The 18205-nt window shown below is 44.9% G+C and overlaps 1 protein-coding gene across 1 annotated transcript in view; it reads left to right on the plus strand.

Moving 5' to 3' along the window:
• Positions 1–18205, plus strand: part of LOC126416446 (pancreatic triacylglycerol lipase-like) — a 177012-nt gene that overhangs the window by 83488 nt on the left and 75319 nt on the right. The window contains exon 2 of the mRNA XM_050084172.1: positions 12042–12237. Coding sequence (XP_049940129.1) covers positions 12042–12237 — 196 coding nt within the window. The remainder of the gene's footprint in view (positions 1–12041; positions 12238–18205) is intronic.

Genomic DNA, 18205 nt, shown 5'->3' on the forward strand with positions numbered 1-18205 from the left:
CGTAACAGGGCAACGAAAACCTGGCTATTTCTTCTGTGATACTGCAGAGAGAGTTTGCAGGAATGGAGCCGCTGTACGTAGCTGCTGGCAGCGGTGATCACTACGATGTACTGTCGCAAGAAGCCCGGGCTCCAGATGGCCGGCTGGCATTACCGTCGTGATCGGCGTATGGCTCTGCCGCTTTGTAATGTATCTGCAGGAGCAATGTGAACGGCTCCGAGACAGGCGTCCTGTAGCGTGCTTTCCAATGGTCCCAAACCACCTCCATTTGCGACTTCCGTGGTGTCAAGAGAGAGCTCAGTGGAGGGCAGATGTGAGGTCTGTTGCGTTTTCTGATGAAATCTGAATCGGCCTCGGTGATAGCGATGGCTGTGTGCTGGTTAGAAGGGGTCAGGTCGGCATGGTATGTAGTGATCTCCACTTAAGCTCTCCAGCAATGCAAGACACACCCAACAGCTATCGAGCACTCATAAAAACTTCATCCTTGGGACTGGATTTTTTTCTGAACTGAAAGTACTGAAAATAAGACCTCTCAGTGGCGTAATTTTAATCTACATATACGACAGACATTAAAACAACTAGAGTAACGGTATGGTAGCATCCAGTTAATGTTTTCGTAATGTAACAGTTTCTTTTATATCAAATGTTATTTTACCCTTCTGAACATTTTTTTATTCGCTGTAGATTGTGTGCGTTACGTTGCAGTTTGTTGGGCTGTTATCCGCATCCGCCGAGGCTACTAACTCAAGCCTGTGCGGTGACGCTCGACTCGGATGTAGCCACTACAAAGCTGGTGCCGGAATAAAATTTTAGTGCCAGTATTTGACTGGAGTAAGAGGTGGCAGCACAGAGTTCCTGATAATCAAACTTTGTGTCAATGTGCTGGATTAAATTCCAAAGCTGTGCACAGTCCCTCATGGAGCGGGGATCCGCCCAGAGGATGGGGACATTAAATTCAGTAACTACACTACTGGCCATTAAAATTGCTACACCACGAAGACGGCGTGCTACAGAAGCGAAATTTAACCGACAGGAAGAAGATGCTGTGATATGCAAATGATTAGCTTTCCAGATCATTCACACAAGGTTGGCGCCGGTGGTGACACCTACAACGTGCTGACATGAGGAAAGTTTCCAACCGATTTCTCATACACAAACGGCAGTTGACCGGCGTGGCCTGGTGAAACGTTGTTGTGATGGCTCGTGTAAGGAGGAGAAATGCGTACCATCACGTTTCCAACTTTGATAAACGTCGGATTGTAGCCTATCGCGACTGCGGCTTATCGTATCACGACATTGCTGCTCGCGTTGGTCGAGATCCAATGACTGTTAGCAGAATATGGAATCGGTGGGTTCAGGAGGGTAATACAGAACGCTGTGCTGGATCCCAACGGCCTCGTATCACTAGTAGTCAAGATGACAGGCATCTTATCCGCATGGTTGTAACGGATCGTGTACCCACCTCTCGATCCCTGAGTCAACAGATGGGGACGTTTGCAGGACAACAATCATCTGCACGAACAGTTCGACGACGTTTGCAGCAGCACGGACTATCAGCTCGAAGACAATGGCTGCGGTTACCCTTGACGCTGCATCACAGACAGGAGCGCCTGCGATGGTGTACTCAACGACGAACCTGGGTGCACGGATGGCAAAACGTCATTTTTTCGAATCAATCCAGGTTCTGTTTGCAGCATCATGATGCTCGCATCCGTGTTTGGCGACATCGCGGTGAACGCACATTGGAAGCGTGTATTCGTCATCGCCATACTGTCGTATCACCCGGCGTGATGGTATGGGGTGCCATTGGTTGCACGTCTCGGTCACCTCTTATTCGCATTGACGGCACTTTGAACCGTGGACGTTACATTTCAGATGTGTTACAACACGTGGCTCTACCCTTCATTCGATCCCTGCGAAACCCTACATTTCAGCAGGATAATACGCCACCGCATTTTGCAGGTCCTGTACGGGCCTTTCTGAATACAGAAAATGTTCGACTGCTGCCCTGGCCAGCATATTCTCCAGATCTCTCACCAACTGAAAACGTCTGGTCAATGGTGGCCGAGCAACTGGCTCGTCGCAATACGCCAGTCACTACTCTTGATGAACTGTGGTATCGTGTTGAAGCTGTATGGGTAGCTGTACCTGTACATGCCATCCAAGCTCTGTTTGACTCAATGCCCAGGCGTATCAAGGCCGTTATTACGGCCAGAGGTGGTTGTTCTGGGTACTGATTTCTCGGGATCTATGCACCCAAATTGCGTGAAAATGTAATCACATGTCAGTTCTAGTATAATATATTTGTGCAATGAATACCCGTTTATCATCTGCATTTCTTCTTTTTGTAGCAATTTTAATGGCCAGTAGTGTAACTGGTACTGTTTGAGAGGCGTGGGCTGTGTGCCAGCAGTAGGCATACGCACTTACATGCTTAACTCAAACACAGCTGTGAATACAACTGGGAACTTTCATGCCATACCGTGTTATTATTCTTATTATCATCATTTTAATTTTTACTACTACTATTATTAATCTATTATTTAAATAAACAAATACATTTGTGCATATTTAAAAACGTAACGCTAAATAAGATCAACAATATACTGTCTCATCCCTTGCAGTATCTTCAGATGACCATGTAGCACGTTGTTTAGTAACCACTTGTAGGGAGTCGTAAAATGGTACCTCAACCGCTTTCTGAAAATGTTTCACTTAAATAATTGAGATAATCCTTTAGATCTGTTTCCTCTTGCCTAAATTGTTTTATTTCTCTCTGTAATATCTAACTGATGGAACAAACGTACGTTGTCACTTTTACAACACTGTTTGTTATTTGAACTAGTAGCTCCATTGGTTGATTATTATTTACAACTAACATCTCTTCCAGTTCTTTACAATAAATTCGTTTTCGACCCCACGTTTTTCTCTCATTATTACGCTCACTGCTATCCTCTAAATCAGTCCTGGATAGTGAGAGATGTAGAGATGGAACGGCAACAGCCCTCAACTCCCGTTTCGGAGGATGATTAACCACTCCGCTTTTCATGTCCCTTTCATAATCTGAATCAGAAAGATGTATTTAGCACAGGCAAGAGTTAGTAACCGGAAATTCATCTGCAACTTTACAAGCAGTTATTCACTCTTGTTTCGTCCCATTGTTCTTACCAAATACATGAAACTTAATTCCTAACTTAATTCGTTGTCTGCAGTGGTAAGCAGAACAAATGACTGTTTTGCACTGAAAACAATTCAAAACATACCCTCAGAACAAGTGAATACAGTAATAACTGTAACATAACTCTGCTCTTAATCGTCAATCGCCGATAATAACTCTCACTCGCCGGCCGTTGTGACCAAGCGGTTCTAGGCGCTTCAGTCCGGAACCGCGCAACTGCTACGGTCGCAGGTTCGAATCCTGCCTAGGGCATGGATGTGTGTAATGTCCTTAGGTTAGTTTGGTTTAATTAGTTCTAAGTTCTAGGGGACTGATGACCTCAGATGTTAAGTCCCCTAGTGCTCAGAGCCATTGAAACTCACACTCACGTATACATCCTTGTATTCACTCAAAAACACGATAGGTTATGGCAGTGGCAGTGTCTTATGCACTGCCATATAAAAACATGAAGTACCCAGAAGGGAAGAAGAAAACGAAATGAAATTTCACGAGTTGAGAGGATATTGATGCATTTTCAGGTATTATTCAATTAAGTCAAACTAAGTATGAGCCTATCTATTGGTACAACACTGCACTCCCTCTGGCCTAGGAACATGCACTGATTGGTTGTATTTTCACCTGAGGCAAGCTGGTCCACAAATGTTGTAGCTGATCCTCGATACCCTGGACACTGGCACCAGGATGAAGTCGACACCTGAGGTGGCCCCACATGTGTTCCCTTGGGGACAGATCTGGGGAACTTGCTGGCCATGGGAGTACCTTAGTGTCACGTGCATAGTGCTATTTGTGGACGAGCGCTATCCTGTTGAAAAATGGCATCAAGATACTGTCACATGATAAGTAACACAAGAAGACACAAGATACCCATGACGTGCAGTCTGAATTCCCTCAGTCACTGCCAGCTGTGGCCTGAAGTCATACCCAATGACTCCCCATACCGTCACGCCGGGATTAGGACGGCTGTACCTCTCCAAAACAGTGGACGAATAGGATCTGTCTACAGGTGGCCACCATAGTTGCCGACAATGGTCACCTGGGCTAATTCCTTAGTCTGGTTGCTTCTGATCTCCACGCAATGGTGTGGGATGACACAAAATATTATACGGAGTCCATTAGTTGTCCCCTGATGGCAGGTGCAAAAGTGAATGGGTCACAATGCATTTGCTGTACAACATGTTGATCCTCCCTTAGGTGGGCAGATGTGGTGGCTGGAACCCTTATGACGAGCATGCCTAACCTCACATTCCCACACAGTTCAATGTCAGGCCACTGTCACATCCCAATGCCGCACAAAACTGTAAATTGTAGAGCTCAATAAGCCCCCTGAATGGAGACCCATAATGAAGCCCTTTTAAAACTCTGTCAGGTGCTGATAACGCTGTTTCACGAGAGTACATGGCATCTCCGTTTCCTTAACAGTCATCACTCAACATCTGCCGCTGTTCACGTCCATTACATAAGCTACCAGACATGATAGCAAAACTAAACACGAACGACGCTAACGCCCTCTGGTGGCTGTTCTACCTATCACAGAGAATTACAGCTTTAATCATTCGCATGACCGCCGATGGTGTGTACACAGATAAGCCAAGACATTATGACCACTGCCCACCGCGAAGTTGGATGCCACCTGGTGGCATTGCGAGCAGTTCACGCAGTAACAAAAATATGTATGCGGAGCAGACAGGGACAGGGGATTACCCTAGCAAAGATATGGACTACTGAAGGTATGGACTGCAAACAGGAAAATCCATTGAGATGGAAATGAACGTTTGGCGTCATTGGCTGGGAGGCCCCTTATGGGGCAGGCCTTATTACATTCGACGCCACATTGGGCGACCTGCGCGCCGGATGGGGACGAAATGATGATGAAGACAACACAACACCCAGTCTCTGAGCGGAGAAAATCCCCGACCCAGCCGGGAATCGAACCCGGGCCCATAGGACGGCAATCCGTCATGCTGACCACTGAGCTACTGGGGCGGGCATCCATTGAGATAAAAGACTTTGACAAATGGCAGATTATTATTACGTAGAGCCCATGAACGAGTATCTCGAAAACAATGGTTCAAATGGCTCTGAGCACTATGGGACTTAACATCGTAGGTCATAGTCCCCTAGAACTTAGAACTACCTATACCTAACTAACCTAAGGACATCACACACATCCATGCCCGAGGCAGGATTCGAACCTGCGACCGTAGCAGTACCGCAGGTCCAGACTGCAGCGCCTAGAACCGCACCGCCACCACGGCCGGCTCGAAAACAATGAAGCTGGTCGAATGTTCAAGTGCTACTCCCAAGAGCAACTACAGAAAGAGGTAGAAAGACAGTGAAACTACCAATAGGCGCTAAATGGTTGGACGTCCACGACCCTTCACAGAATGTGGGGTTTGGAGGCCTGTCTGCTACGTAACGTAGGATAGATGGTGATCTGTGACATCTCTGCCGAAAGAGCACAATGGTGGTGCACGCACAAGTGTTTCGGAACACACCGTTCATCTCACATTATTGAACATGGATTTCCGCAGCAGACTGTCCCTATGTTCACATGTTGATCCAACGTCGTCAATTAAAATTGCAGTGGGCAACAATGGACTGCCAGGATTCGACTTGTCGGCTCTTCGGTTGAATCACATTTTTGCCACACTAGGTCGATGGTCGTCTCCACAAACGCCATCATCGAGGTGAACGGCGGCTCGAAATGTGCACCGCACCTCAGATGCAAGCTGGTGGGAGCAGTATTATGCTATGGGATACATTATCTTGCGCTTACATGGGACCTGTGGTAGTAATCGTCCGCCCCCATAGCTGAGTGGTCAGCATGACGGATTTCCGTCCTACGAGCCCGGGTTCGATTCCCGGTTGGGTCGGAGATCTTTCTCCGCTCAGGGACTGAGTGTTGTATTGTCATCATCATCATTTCATTCCCATCCGGCGCGCAGGTCGCCCAAGGTGGCGTCGAATGTAATAGGACCTGCACCAAGACGGCCGGACCTGCCCCGTAAGGAGCCTCCTGGCCAATGATGCAAAACGCTCATTTCCATTTTGTGGTAGTAATCGAAGATGCGATGACAGCTGCGAATCACCCTCAGCCCCTCATGCTTGATGTCTTTCCCAAAAGCGATGTCACCTTTCAGCGGTACACTCCGTGTTTCGGAGCCAGAAACGTGCTAAAGTGTCGGATCCCTGATATTAGTGATATGTTTCGCTGCTATTAAGCAGGTGGTCATAATGTTTTGGCTCATCAGTGTATGTGTACGAAGCTACATCTGACAATTTTTTCTGTTGCTTCACATTTTTTGTAACTTCCTGGCAGATTAAAACTGTGTACCAGACCGAGAGTCGAACTCGAGACTTTTGCCTTTCGCAGGGAAGTGCTCTACCGACTGAGCTACCCCAAATTGCGACACGTTCTCACAGCTCCAGTTCTGCCAGTACCTCGTCTCCTACCCCCCAAACTTCACAGATGCTCTTCTGCGAACCTTGGAGAATTACCACTCCTGAAAGACAGGATATTGCGGAGACATGGCTTAGCCACAGCCTGTGGGATGTTTCTAGAATAAGATTTTCACTCTGCAGAGGAGTGTGCGCTCATATGAAATATCCTGGCAGATTAAAACTGTGTGCCAGACCGCGACTCGAACTCGGGACCTTTGCCTTTCGCGGGCCAGTGCTCTATCAACTGAGCTAACCAAGCACGACTCACGCCCCGTTCTCACAGCTTTACTTCTGCCAGTACCTCGTCTCCTACCTTCCAAACATTACAGAAGCTCTCCTGCGAACTTTGCAGAATTAGCACTCCTGGAAGAAGAATATTGCGGAGATATGGCTTAGCCACAGCCTGGGGGATGTTTCCAGAGTGAGATTTTCACTCTGCAGCGGAGTGTGCGCTGATATGAAACTTCCTGGCAGATAAAAACTGTGTGCTGCACCAAGATTCGAACTCACGACCTTCGGTCGGTAGAGCGTTTGCCCCCGAAAGGCAATGGTTCCGAGTTCGAGTCCCGGTCCGGCACATAGTTTTAACCTGCCATGAAGTTTCATATCAGCGCACACTCCACTGCATAGTGAAAATCTCATTCTGGAACCTTCACATCTGAAATGCTCTGCTTAACCCGCAGGAAGGACAGATAGAATAAATTGTGAAAAGGGGCCAAAATAAGGGGCTGTCAATTACACTCGAACATACAACTTTACTATTTGATCGATAAGCACTGCTGCTGCCGCTCGCGGGCAGGCAAGGCAGCAAGTCAGTGACGACAGTAATTGAAAATTAACACAACGAGGTGGCAGTACGGTAAAAACAGCGTGTAAAATAAGAAAAGGCACGAACACGAGCCACACACGGCTCTACATCTTTTGTCAGGCAATTTAATAAGTGTGCGCTCAAGCTTTCTCAGCCGATAGTGCCATCTGAGTCACTCGTGCCTGAGTGGCACTAACAAGGGGAGGCCGCCAATTGTGAAATTCAGATTCGATTCACACTGCGCATAATAGAAGCTCATGGCCAGAGGTGTAATGTGGCAAAGCACCAAGATGCACTTCTCAGCCGTTGTCGAGAAAATCGAGTTAAAAGAAACCGTTGCGGTGAAATACTCTCTACGATTATTACTTTTTTTTTATAGCGTCGTGGCGCAGCGGTAAGCGCTCGGGGTCGTAATCTAAAGGTCGCCGGATCGAATCCTGCGCCATGCAACTTTTTTTTATTATTTGTTTTTTTGTAATTCAAATATATATATAATTCCCGGCAATCAGTTGCAACAATTATGCATATAATAAGTTGTTGCAAGTCGTTTGTCGTGGAAAAATAAAACTTGAAATAAAACACAATATCACAAATAGTATTCAAGTGGATACAATTTATTGAAAAGTTCGGTATACACTCGCACATAATTAACAATTGGTGACCAGAAGTAGCTGGAGTATCGCACGAACCAGAGTGATAGTTATCACAGAAACATGGAGAGCAGAAAACAGCACGACATCGAGCACATCTGATAAACGATGCGTTTTTACAAGAACAATTGTTTTTTAAATTATCTGTTGGGAAACACACCTGATTGACATTCTGAAAAAATTATTCTATCGTTCGTCAGGTTTGATGCATACCACGCGTTGTTGTTGTTGTTGTTGTGGTCTTCAGTCCTGAGACTGGTTTGATGCAGCTCTCCATGCTACTCTATCCTGTGCAAGCTTTTCATCTCCCAGTACCTACTGCAACCTACATCCTTCTGAATCTGCTTAGTGTATTCATCTCTTGGTCTCCCTCTACGATTTTTACCCTCCACGCTGCCCTCAAATACTAAATTGGTGATCCCTTGATGCCTCAGAACATGTCCTATCAACCGATCCCTTCTTCTGGTCAAGTTGTGCCACAAACTTCTCTTCTCCCCAATCCTATTCAATACTTCCTCATTAGTTATGTGATCTACCCATCTAATCTTCAGCATTCTTCTGTAGCACCACATTTCGAAAGCTTCTATTCTCTTCTTGTCCAAACTATTTATCGTCCATGTTTCACTTCCATACATGGCTACACTCCATACGAATACTTTAAGAAATGGCTTCCTGACACTTAAATCAATACTGGATGTTAACAAATTTCTCTTCTTCAGAAACGCTTTCCTTGTCATTGCCAGTCTACATTTTATATCCTCTCTACTTCGACCATCATCAGTTATTTTGCTCCCCAAATAGCAAAACTCCTTTACTACTTTAAGTGCCTCATTTCCTAATCTAATTCCCTCAGCATCACCCGACTTAATTAGACTACATTCCATTATCCTTGTTTTGCTTTTGTTGATGTTCATCTTATATCCTCCTTTCAAGACACTGTCCATTCCAATCAACTGCTCTTCCAAGTCCTTTGCTGTCTCTGACAGAATTACAATGTCATCGGCGAACCTCAAAGTTTTTATTTCTTCTCCCTGAATTTTAATACCCACTCCGAATTTTTCTTTTGTTTCCTTTACTGCTTGCTCAATATACAGATTGAACAACATCGGGGAGAGGCTACAACCCTGTCTTACTCCCTTCCCAACCACTGCTTCCCTTTCATGTCCCTCGACTCTTATAACTGCCATCTGGTTTCTGTACAAATTGTAAATAGCCTTTCGCTCCCTGTATTTTACCCCTGCCACCTTTAGAATTTGAAAGAGAGTATTCCAGTCAACATTGTCAAAAGCTTTCTCTAAGTCTACAAATGCTAGAAACGTAGGTTTACCTTTCCTTAATCTTTCTTCTAAGATAAGTCGTAAGGTCAGTATTGCCTCACGTGTTCCAGTGTTTCTACGGAATCCAAACTGATCTTCCCCGAGGTTGGCTTCTACTAGTTTTTCCATTCGTCTGTAAAGAATTCGTGTTAGTATTTTGCAGCTGTGACTTATTAAGCTGATAGTTCGGTAATTTTCACATCTGTCAACACCTGCTTTCTTTGGGATTGGAATTATTATATTCTTCTTGAAGTCTGAGGGTATTTCGCCTGTTTCATACATCTTGCTCACCAGATGGTAGAGTTTTGTCAGGACTGGCTCTCCCACGGCCGTCAGTAATTCCAATGGAATATTGTCTACTCCGGGGGCCTTGTTTCGACTCAGGTCTTTCAGTGCTCTGTCAAACTCTTCACGCAGTATCATATCTCCCATTTCATCTTCATCTACATCCTCTTCCATTTCCATAATATTGTCCTCAAGTACATCGCCCTTGTATAGACCCTCTATATATTCCTTCCACCCTTCTGCTTTCCCTTCTTTGCTTAGAACTGGGTTTCCATCTGAGCTCTTGATATTCATACAAGTCGTTCTCTTATCTCCAAAGGTCTCTTTAATTTTCCTGTAGGCGGTATCTATCTTACCCCTAGTGAGATAGGCCTCTACATCCTTACATTTGTCCTCTAGCCATCCCTGCTTAGCCATTTTGCACTTCCTGTCGATCTCATTTTTGAGACGTTTGTATTCCTTTTTGCCTGTTTCACTTACTGCATTTTTATATTTTCTCCTTTCATCAATTAAATTCAATATTTCTTCTGTAACCCAAGGATTTCTACTAGCCCTCGTCTTTTTACCTACTTGATCCTCTGCTTCCTTCACTACTTCATCCCTCAAAGCTACCCATTCTTCTTCTACTGTATTTATTTCCCCCATTCCTGTCAATTGCTCCCTTATGCTCTCCCTGAATCTCTGTACAATCTCTGGTTCTTTCAGTTTATCCAGGTCCCATCTCCTTAAATTCCCACCTTTTTGCAGTTTCTTCAGTTTTAATCTACAGGTCATAACCAATAGATTGTGGTCAGAGTCCACATCTGCCCCTGGAAATGTCTTACAATTTAAAACCTGGTTCCTAAATCTCTGTCTTACCATTATATAATCTATCTGATACCTTTTAGTATATCCAGGGTTCTTCCATGTATACAACCTTCTTTCATGATTCTTAAACCAAGTGTTAGTTATGATTATGTTGTGCTCTGTGCAAAATTCTACCAGGCGGCTTCCTCTTTCATTTCTGTCCCCCAATCCATATTCACCTACTATGTTTCCTTCTCTCCCTTTTCCTACACTCGAATTCCAGTCACCCATGACTATTAAATTTTCGTCTCCCTTCACAATCTGAATAATTTCTTTTATTTCATCATACATTTCTTCAATTTCTTCGTCATCTGCAGAGCTAGTTGGCATATAAACTTGTACTACTGTAGTAGGTGTGGGCTTCGTATCTATCTTGGCCACAATAATGCGTTCACTATGCTGTTTGTAGTAGCTTACCCGCATTCCTATTTTCCTATTCATTATTAAACCTACTCCTGCATTACCCCTATTTGATTTTGTGTTTATAACCCTGTAGTCACCTGACCAGAAGTCTTGTTCCTCCTGCCACCGAACTTCACTAATTCCCACTATATCTAACTTCAACCTATCCATTTCCCTTTTTAAATTTTCTAACCTACCTGCCCGATTAAGGGATCTGACATTCCACGCTCCGATCCGTAGAACGCCAGTTTTCTTTCTCCTGATAACGACATCCTCTTGAGTAGTCCCCGCCCGGAGATCCGAATGGGGGACTATTTTACCTCCGTAATATTTTACCCAAGAGGACGCCATCATCATGTAATCATACAGTTAAGCTGCATGCCCTCGGGAAAAATTACGGCTGTAGTTTCCACTTGCTTTCAGCCGTTCGCAGTACCAGCACAGCAAGGCCGTTTTGGTTATTGTTACAAGGCCAGATCAGTCAATCATCCAGACTGTTGCCCTTGCAACTACTGAAAAGGCTGCTGCCCCTCTTCAGGAACCACACGTTTGTCTGGCCTCTCAACAGATACCCCTCCGTTGTGGTTGCACCTACGGTACGGCTATCTGTATCGCTGAGGCACGCAAGCCTCCCCACCAACGGCAAGGTCCATGGTTCATGGGGGGATACCACGCGTATCGTATCATATCGGCAAAAATCGGAGAAGACAATTGATGGTGGACGATGGATATATATGTGTGTGTGTGTGTGTGTGTGTGTGTGTGGGTGTGTGTGTGGGTGTGTGTATACATTTGAATTACGAAAAAAAAAATAAAAAAAATTGCATGGTGCGGGATTCGATCCAGTGACCTTCGGATTACGAACCCGAGCGCTTACCCCTACGCCACGACGCTGCAAATAACTACTAATCGTAGAGAGTATTTCACCGCAACGGTTTCTTTTAACTGTCGATTTTCTCGACAACGGCTGAGAAGTGCATCTTGGTGCTTTGCCACATTACACCTCTGGCCATGAGCTTTTATTATGCACAGTATGAATCGAATCTGAATTTCACAATTGGCGGCCTCCCCTTGTAAGATGAAGCTGTGGTGGTGAGGCTGCGTGTGCTCGGCAGGCCCAGATCCGGAAGAGGTGGCCGCCCTGGGCGCCGAGTGGTCGCACCTGGACCCTGCGCAGTTCGGCGTCACGTGGGTCGTGATGCCGGACGGCGACAGCAGGCCGCGCGTCGCCATGCTCACGCCTCCCGACGACACGTCGCGCTTCTTCACGTCCGCCAGCGCCGACGCCGTCGGCTTCCACCTCTACACCAGGCAAGCTCCGCCCTCTCCAGTTTAATGCATCCACAATGGTATCTGTAATCCGCAAATCGATGGGAAATCTGTGGAAGTGAGTACTATTCGTTGTACAATGCAGAAGGAGGAGAAAAATATGGAAACGATACAAAGACAAGTCATTACCGTTAATTTTAAATTGACAACAGCCTCAGTTGCAATGTTTACCTAGATTTACCTAGGTTTCAGTTGGGATAACCGAACCTTCTGCAGAATAAAAGGAACTACGATTTGTCCATAATGGACGATGTCAAGAACTATAATAAAGTAATACATCGTCATATTGCAATAACTTATCTGTAAAACAGCTTCGGTCCCACTTCGCGACCGCAGTACGTCAGCAACAGCAGAACTGGAAATGGCTATAGCCTCGACAGCGCATGCGCGATATGTGTGTCACACGTACTTGTTAACACTGGTACCACCATGTACTCCTAAATTTAAAATTTTATGAACAACCAGGTGCGGCTAACAAAATTGAAGTATACGTTATCCTGTAAGGCACAAAGATATATCGACTGTCTTAACATTTGTAATAATTTGTTGGACGTCAAAAGTGAAGGAAGCAATGCGTTTACTATTTTAAGCCAACCTCGAATATTCGGGCTAATCATCGAACTTGACCGCATGAGGAAAACTACGGGTTTGAAATACCAGATAATCCCAGCTATTGCCGGCCGGTGTGACCGAGCGGTTCTAGGCGCTTCAGTCTGGAACTGCGCGACCGCTATGGTCGCAGATTCGAATCCTGACTCGGGCATGGATGTGTTTGATGTCCTTAGGTTAGTTAGGTTTAAGTAGTTCTAAGTTCTAGGCGACTGATGACCTCAGATGTTCAGTCCCATAGTGCTCAGAGCCATTTGAACCATTTGAATCCCAGCTATTCAGCAAACGGGAGTGCTAAAAACATGTTGGTAAGGGTATAATGATTATTCCCTAAAATTATGGCGGATGGAATAACGGTTGAAAACCTTCTAAAAAGTTTTTGTTTCGCAGCTACAGCTGGTCGTTAAGAAGGTTATTTTTGTCATTTAGTAAGTGTTCAAAAATTTGCAATTCTTCTAAAATATTCAACCTCGCACCCTTCACTTCGCAATGCAAGAGCTGAGTATTATCCGGAGGGCTGGGTGCGTGAGCCGTTTGCACTACAGCGAATGTCGAACCACGCGCGCCATCTCCAACTTTAGTTAGTAGATAGTGTCGGAAGTTCCATGCGGCTTTTCGCGGATGATGCTGTAGAATACAGAGAAGTTGCAGCATTAGAAAATTGTAGCGAAATGCAGGAAGATCTACAGCGGATAGGCACTTGGTGCAGGGAGTGGCAACTGACCCTTAACATAGGCAAATGTAATGTATTGCGAATACATAGAAAGAAGGACCCTTTATTGTATGATTATATGATAGTGGAACAAACACTGGTAGCAGTTACTTCTGTAAAATATCTGGGAATATGCGTACGGAACGATTTGAAGTGGAATGATCATATAAAATTAATTGTTGGTAAGGTGGGTACCAGGTTGAGATTCATTGGGAGAGTCCATCAACAAATGAGGTGGCTTACAAAACACTCGTTCGACCTATTCTTTTTATTGCTCATCAGAGTGGGATCCGTACCAGATAGGGTTGACGGAGGAGATAGAGAAGATCCAGAGAAGAGCGGCGCGTTTCGTCACAGGGTTATTTGGTAACCGTGATAGCGTTACGGAGACGTTTAGCAAACTCAAGTAGCAGACTCTGCAAGAGAGGCGCTCTGCATCGTGGTGTAGCTTGCTCGCCAGGTTTCGAGAGGGTGCGTTTCTGGATAAGGTATCGAATATATTGCTTCCCCCTACTTATACCTCCCGAGGAGATCACGAATGTAAAATTTGAGAGATTCGAGCGCTCACGGAGGCTTTCCGGCAGTCGTTCTTCCCGCGAACCATACGCGACTGGAACAGAAAAGGGAGGTAATGACAGTGGCACGTAAGGTGCCCTCCGCCACGCACCGTTGGGTGATTTGCGGAGTATGAATGTAGATGTAGATGTAGATGTAGTAGGGATATGTTCCTTGTATCTTGTTAGTAAGGCTCTTCCTGTTTGGCCGATGTAAAATTTCGGGCAGTTGCCACTTGTAATCTTGTAAACTCCGAATAATGACAATTTATCTTTTGGCTTTTTTAAAGTGTGAATCAGGTTCTTCTGCAGGCCACTATTAGTAGAAAAATGTCGATATGTCTTTGTTCCTTACAGGATAACGTATACAATTTCGTTAGCTGCATCTGGTTATTCATAAAATCTTAAGTTTAGGAGTACATGTTGGTACCAGTGTTAACAAGTACGCATGACACACTACCGCGCATGCGCTCTCGAGGCTATAGCCAGATCCAGTACAACATCCGTTGCTGCCGTACTGCGGCCGTGAAGTGGGGCCGAGGCTGTTTCCCAGATAAGTTATTGCAATATGGCGATGTATTACTTTATTATAGTTTTTAGTTTTTGACGTTGTCCATTATGGACAAATCGTAGTTCCTTTTATTCTGAAGAAGGTTGGGTTAACCCAGCTGAAACCTAGGTAAATCTAGGTAAACATTGCAACTGAGGCTGTTGTTAATTTAGAATTAATATTTGTACAGTTGCTGACAGGGCTGCGAAATGTTGAAAATATTAAAAAGCCATTACCGTGCCTAATATGATGTAGAAAAGCCGTTGGTTGGCATGCACTTTCCATTCGTCTCAGGATGGATAAATATAGGCCCTGTATGGTTTGCAAGGGAATCTTATATCATTCCTGCTGCAAAATGGCGGCAACTTCAAGTAACGATGATGGAGCGCAATAGCGGTCACAGGCCCTTCTCTCCAAAGTGGTCTACTTCTCTCCAAAGTAGACCACTAAAGCTCAGTAATTTGAGATCTGGAGACTGTGGTAGCCAGAGGAGATACTACAATTCATCCTCGTGGTCACAAGGCCATATTCCTTGACTTCCGGAAAGCGTTTGACTCGGTGCCCCACCACTGCAGACTCCTAACTAAGGTACGAGCATATGGGATTAGTTCCCAAGTATGTGAGTGGCTCGAAGACTTCTTTAGCAATAGAACCCAGTACGTTGTCCTCTATGGTGAGTGTTCATCGGAGGTGAGGTTATCATCTGAAGTGCCCCAGGGAAGTGTGGTAGGTCCGCTGTTGTTTTCTATCTACATAAATGATCTTTTGGATAGGGTGGATAGCAATGTGCGGCTGTTTGCTGATGATGCTGTGGTGTTCGGGAAGGTGTCGTCGTTGAGTGACTGTAGGAGGATACAAGATGACTTGGACAGGACTTGTGATTGGTGTAAGGAATGACAGCTAACTCTAAATATAGATAAATGTAAATTAATGCAGATGAATAGGAAAAAGAATCCTGTAATGTTTGAATACTGCATTAACAGTGTTGCGCTTGACACAGTCACGTCGATTAAATATTTGGGCATAACATTGCAGAGCGATATGAAGTGGGACAAGCATGTAATGGAAGTTGTGGGGAAGGCGGATAGTCGTCTTCAGTTCATTGGCAGAATTTTGGGAAGATGTGGTTCATCCGTAAAGGAGACCGCTTATAAAACATTAATACGACCTATTCTTGAGTACTGCTCGAGCGTTTGGGATCCCTATCAGGTCGGATTGAGGGAGGACATAGAAGCAATTCAGAGGCGGGCGGCTAGATTTGTTACTGGTAGGTTTGATCATCACGCGAGTGTTACGGAAATGCTTCAGGAACTCGGGTGGGATTCTCTGGAGGAAAGGAGGCGTTCTTTTCGTGAATCGCTACTGACGAAATTTAGAGAACCAGCATTTGAGGCGGACTGCAGTACAATTTTACTGCCGCCAACTTACTTTTCGCGGAAAGACCACAAAGATACGAGAGATTAGGGCTCGTACAGAGGCTTATAGGCAGTCATTTTTCCCTCGTTCTGTTTGGGAGTGGAACAGGGAGAGAAGATGCTAGTTGTGGTACGAGGTACCCTCCGCCACGCACCGTGTGGTGGATTGCGGAGTATGTATGTAGATGTAGATGTAGTCCTGGACAACGGAAATGTGAGAACAGTGGCCTGTCATCTTGGAACACAGAATCACCTCTGGGGAACAAACATCGTGCCATGGGATGGACCCGATTAGCCAAAATGGTCACATCATCCTTGGCAGTACCACGATCTTGCACTGGGGCCCATGTAATATTATATGGCTGCCCATATCATCACCGAACCCCCGTCTTGTTTCATTCTTATGATGTAAATTCGGCCAGAAGATGTGACAATGTGAAACAAGATCCATCCGACAAAATGAATTCCTTCTATTACTCGCCCTGCAATTCTCTGCTTATGCAGCTCCCTTCATGTTGTTTTGGTGCTGACAGGGTTCGCGAGTGTGAGATTCACATATGCGGTGAGTTCTGCAGCTGTCGTCCTCTTATTTGTCGTCTCAATCCTGTTCAATGACCGTCTGTCGCGATCAGTCAACACACACTCCGCGCTGCGTCAAATAGAGGATTATGTTTTTCCTCTTTACCTGTATATGGTATAAGTCTTGGATACGGCGCCTTTTGGAACACCAAACACTTCGGCTACCTTAGTTACTGGATCACCCAAGATACGAGCACCAACAATTTGGCTACGTTTGAATTGACTCAGTCCGATATAATGCAGTCACGGCAATACAGAATACTATTCTGATCACGACCGACGCTTGCAACATATTGAGGACATTGCACAAGTCTTTATTGTGATCAAATACAACGGCGCAACCTGCAGGCTCAACTAGCATCGAATTCATGTTCAAGGATACTTTCTCGCGGTTTTTGCATATTTTTGGCCAGCCTCCATATATTATAGTTTCTGGGTGGCGTAGTTGTTAATTGCCAATTTTTTTCTGTACACTCTCTACGGGATTGATGTGCATCCTCGCATCGTTTTCTGAACATCATATCATGAAAGAGAGTCTTTGAGAGTGGAACTAGTCAAGTTATACATTAACAGACTGAAGCAGCTACTGCCGGCAACAACTGTAAAATGTGCTGACAACAAATTATGTCTAGTGCTATAGGAGAAGGCGTAAATATGGACACCCTCTTTTATTTTTGACTCAAAGGTACCTTCTTTTGTAAAAATTCTAGATTTTGTACCTCCATTAACAACTACAAAAAGTTAAAAAATTATGGCAGGCGAAACAATGATTATTATCCATTATTTCTATTCGAAAACAAAGATTTACAAAAAGATTGTAAAATGGAACTTAAAAAAAGGGCGTGCAAATACGGGCATCCACCAAAAGATGCAAGAAATCTTTTGAAATATTTTAATGAAGTGGAGCAAAACAATACGATACGGTAGACTAGTCTACATTTATGCATGAAATTTGAAATTATTTACAGTAATCGCAAACGTAAGTAGCTCCTTCAGCGCCAGCACAATCTAAGTGTGCCCACACCTCTCCTCTCCTGTCTTGAGAGTACTTTTCATCACCAAAGATGCAACTTGCATCGCTTGAGTCTAGTGTATCCCCATCCTTCACATCAAGGTCATTATCGCTGCCAGCAAGGTGAGGGCTGCAGGAGCCTGAAGAGTCCAATGATAAATCAGATAGTTTTGTGGAACAAATTTTCTTTTTTGGAAGGCCTTTGGATTTTGCACCTCTGTCCGCTGGCCGGCCTCTAACCCCAGAGAAACTCAACGACCTCTTCTTGAGAGCACTTTTGTCGAGCGACTGTCAGCCAATCTTTCTTTGTATGGCGTTCCAGTGATGTGGCAGGCGGTTGCTGCTCTTTTTGTCCCCGCGTTGTGGTTCTCTTCTTAGTGTTGGGGACAGGAGATATGCCGAATGGTGAAACTGCAATTATTGAAGTCCCTAGAGAACTTCCCCGTGTTTCGATGGCTTCATCAACTGGCACAACTAGAGTTTGATGTGACTGTACATCAGGATAACTCTAAGAAGAAG

The sequence above is a fragment of the Schistocerca serialis genome, chromosome 8 (genome assembly GCF_023864345.2).
Source record: "Schistocerca serialis cubense isolate TAMUIC-IGC-003099 chromosome 8, iqSchSeri2.2, whole genome shotgun sequence".
Taxonomy (NCBI): domain Eukaryota; kingdom Metazoa; phylum Arthropoda; class Insecta; order Orthoptera; family Acrididae; genus Schistocerca; species Schistocerca serialis.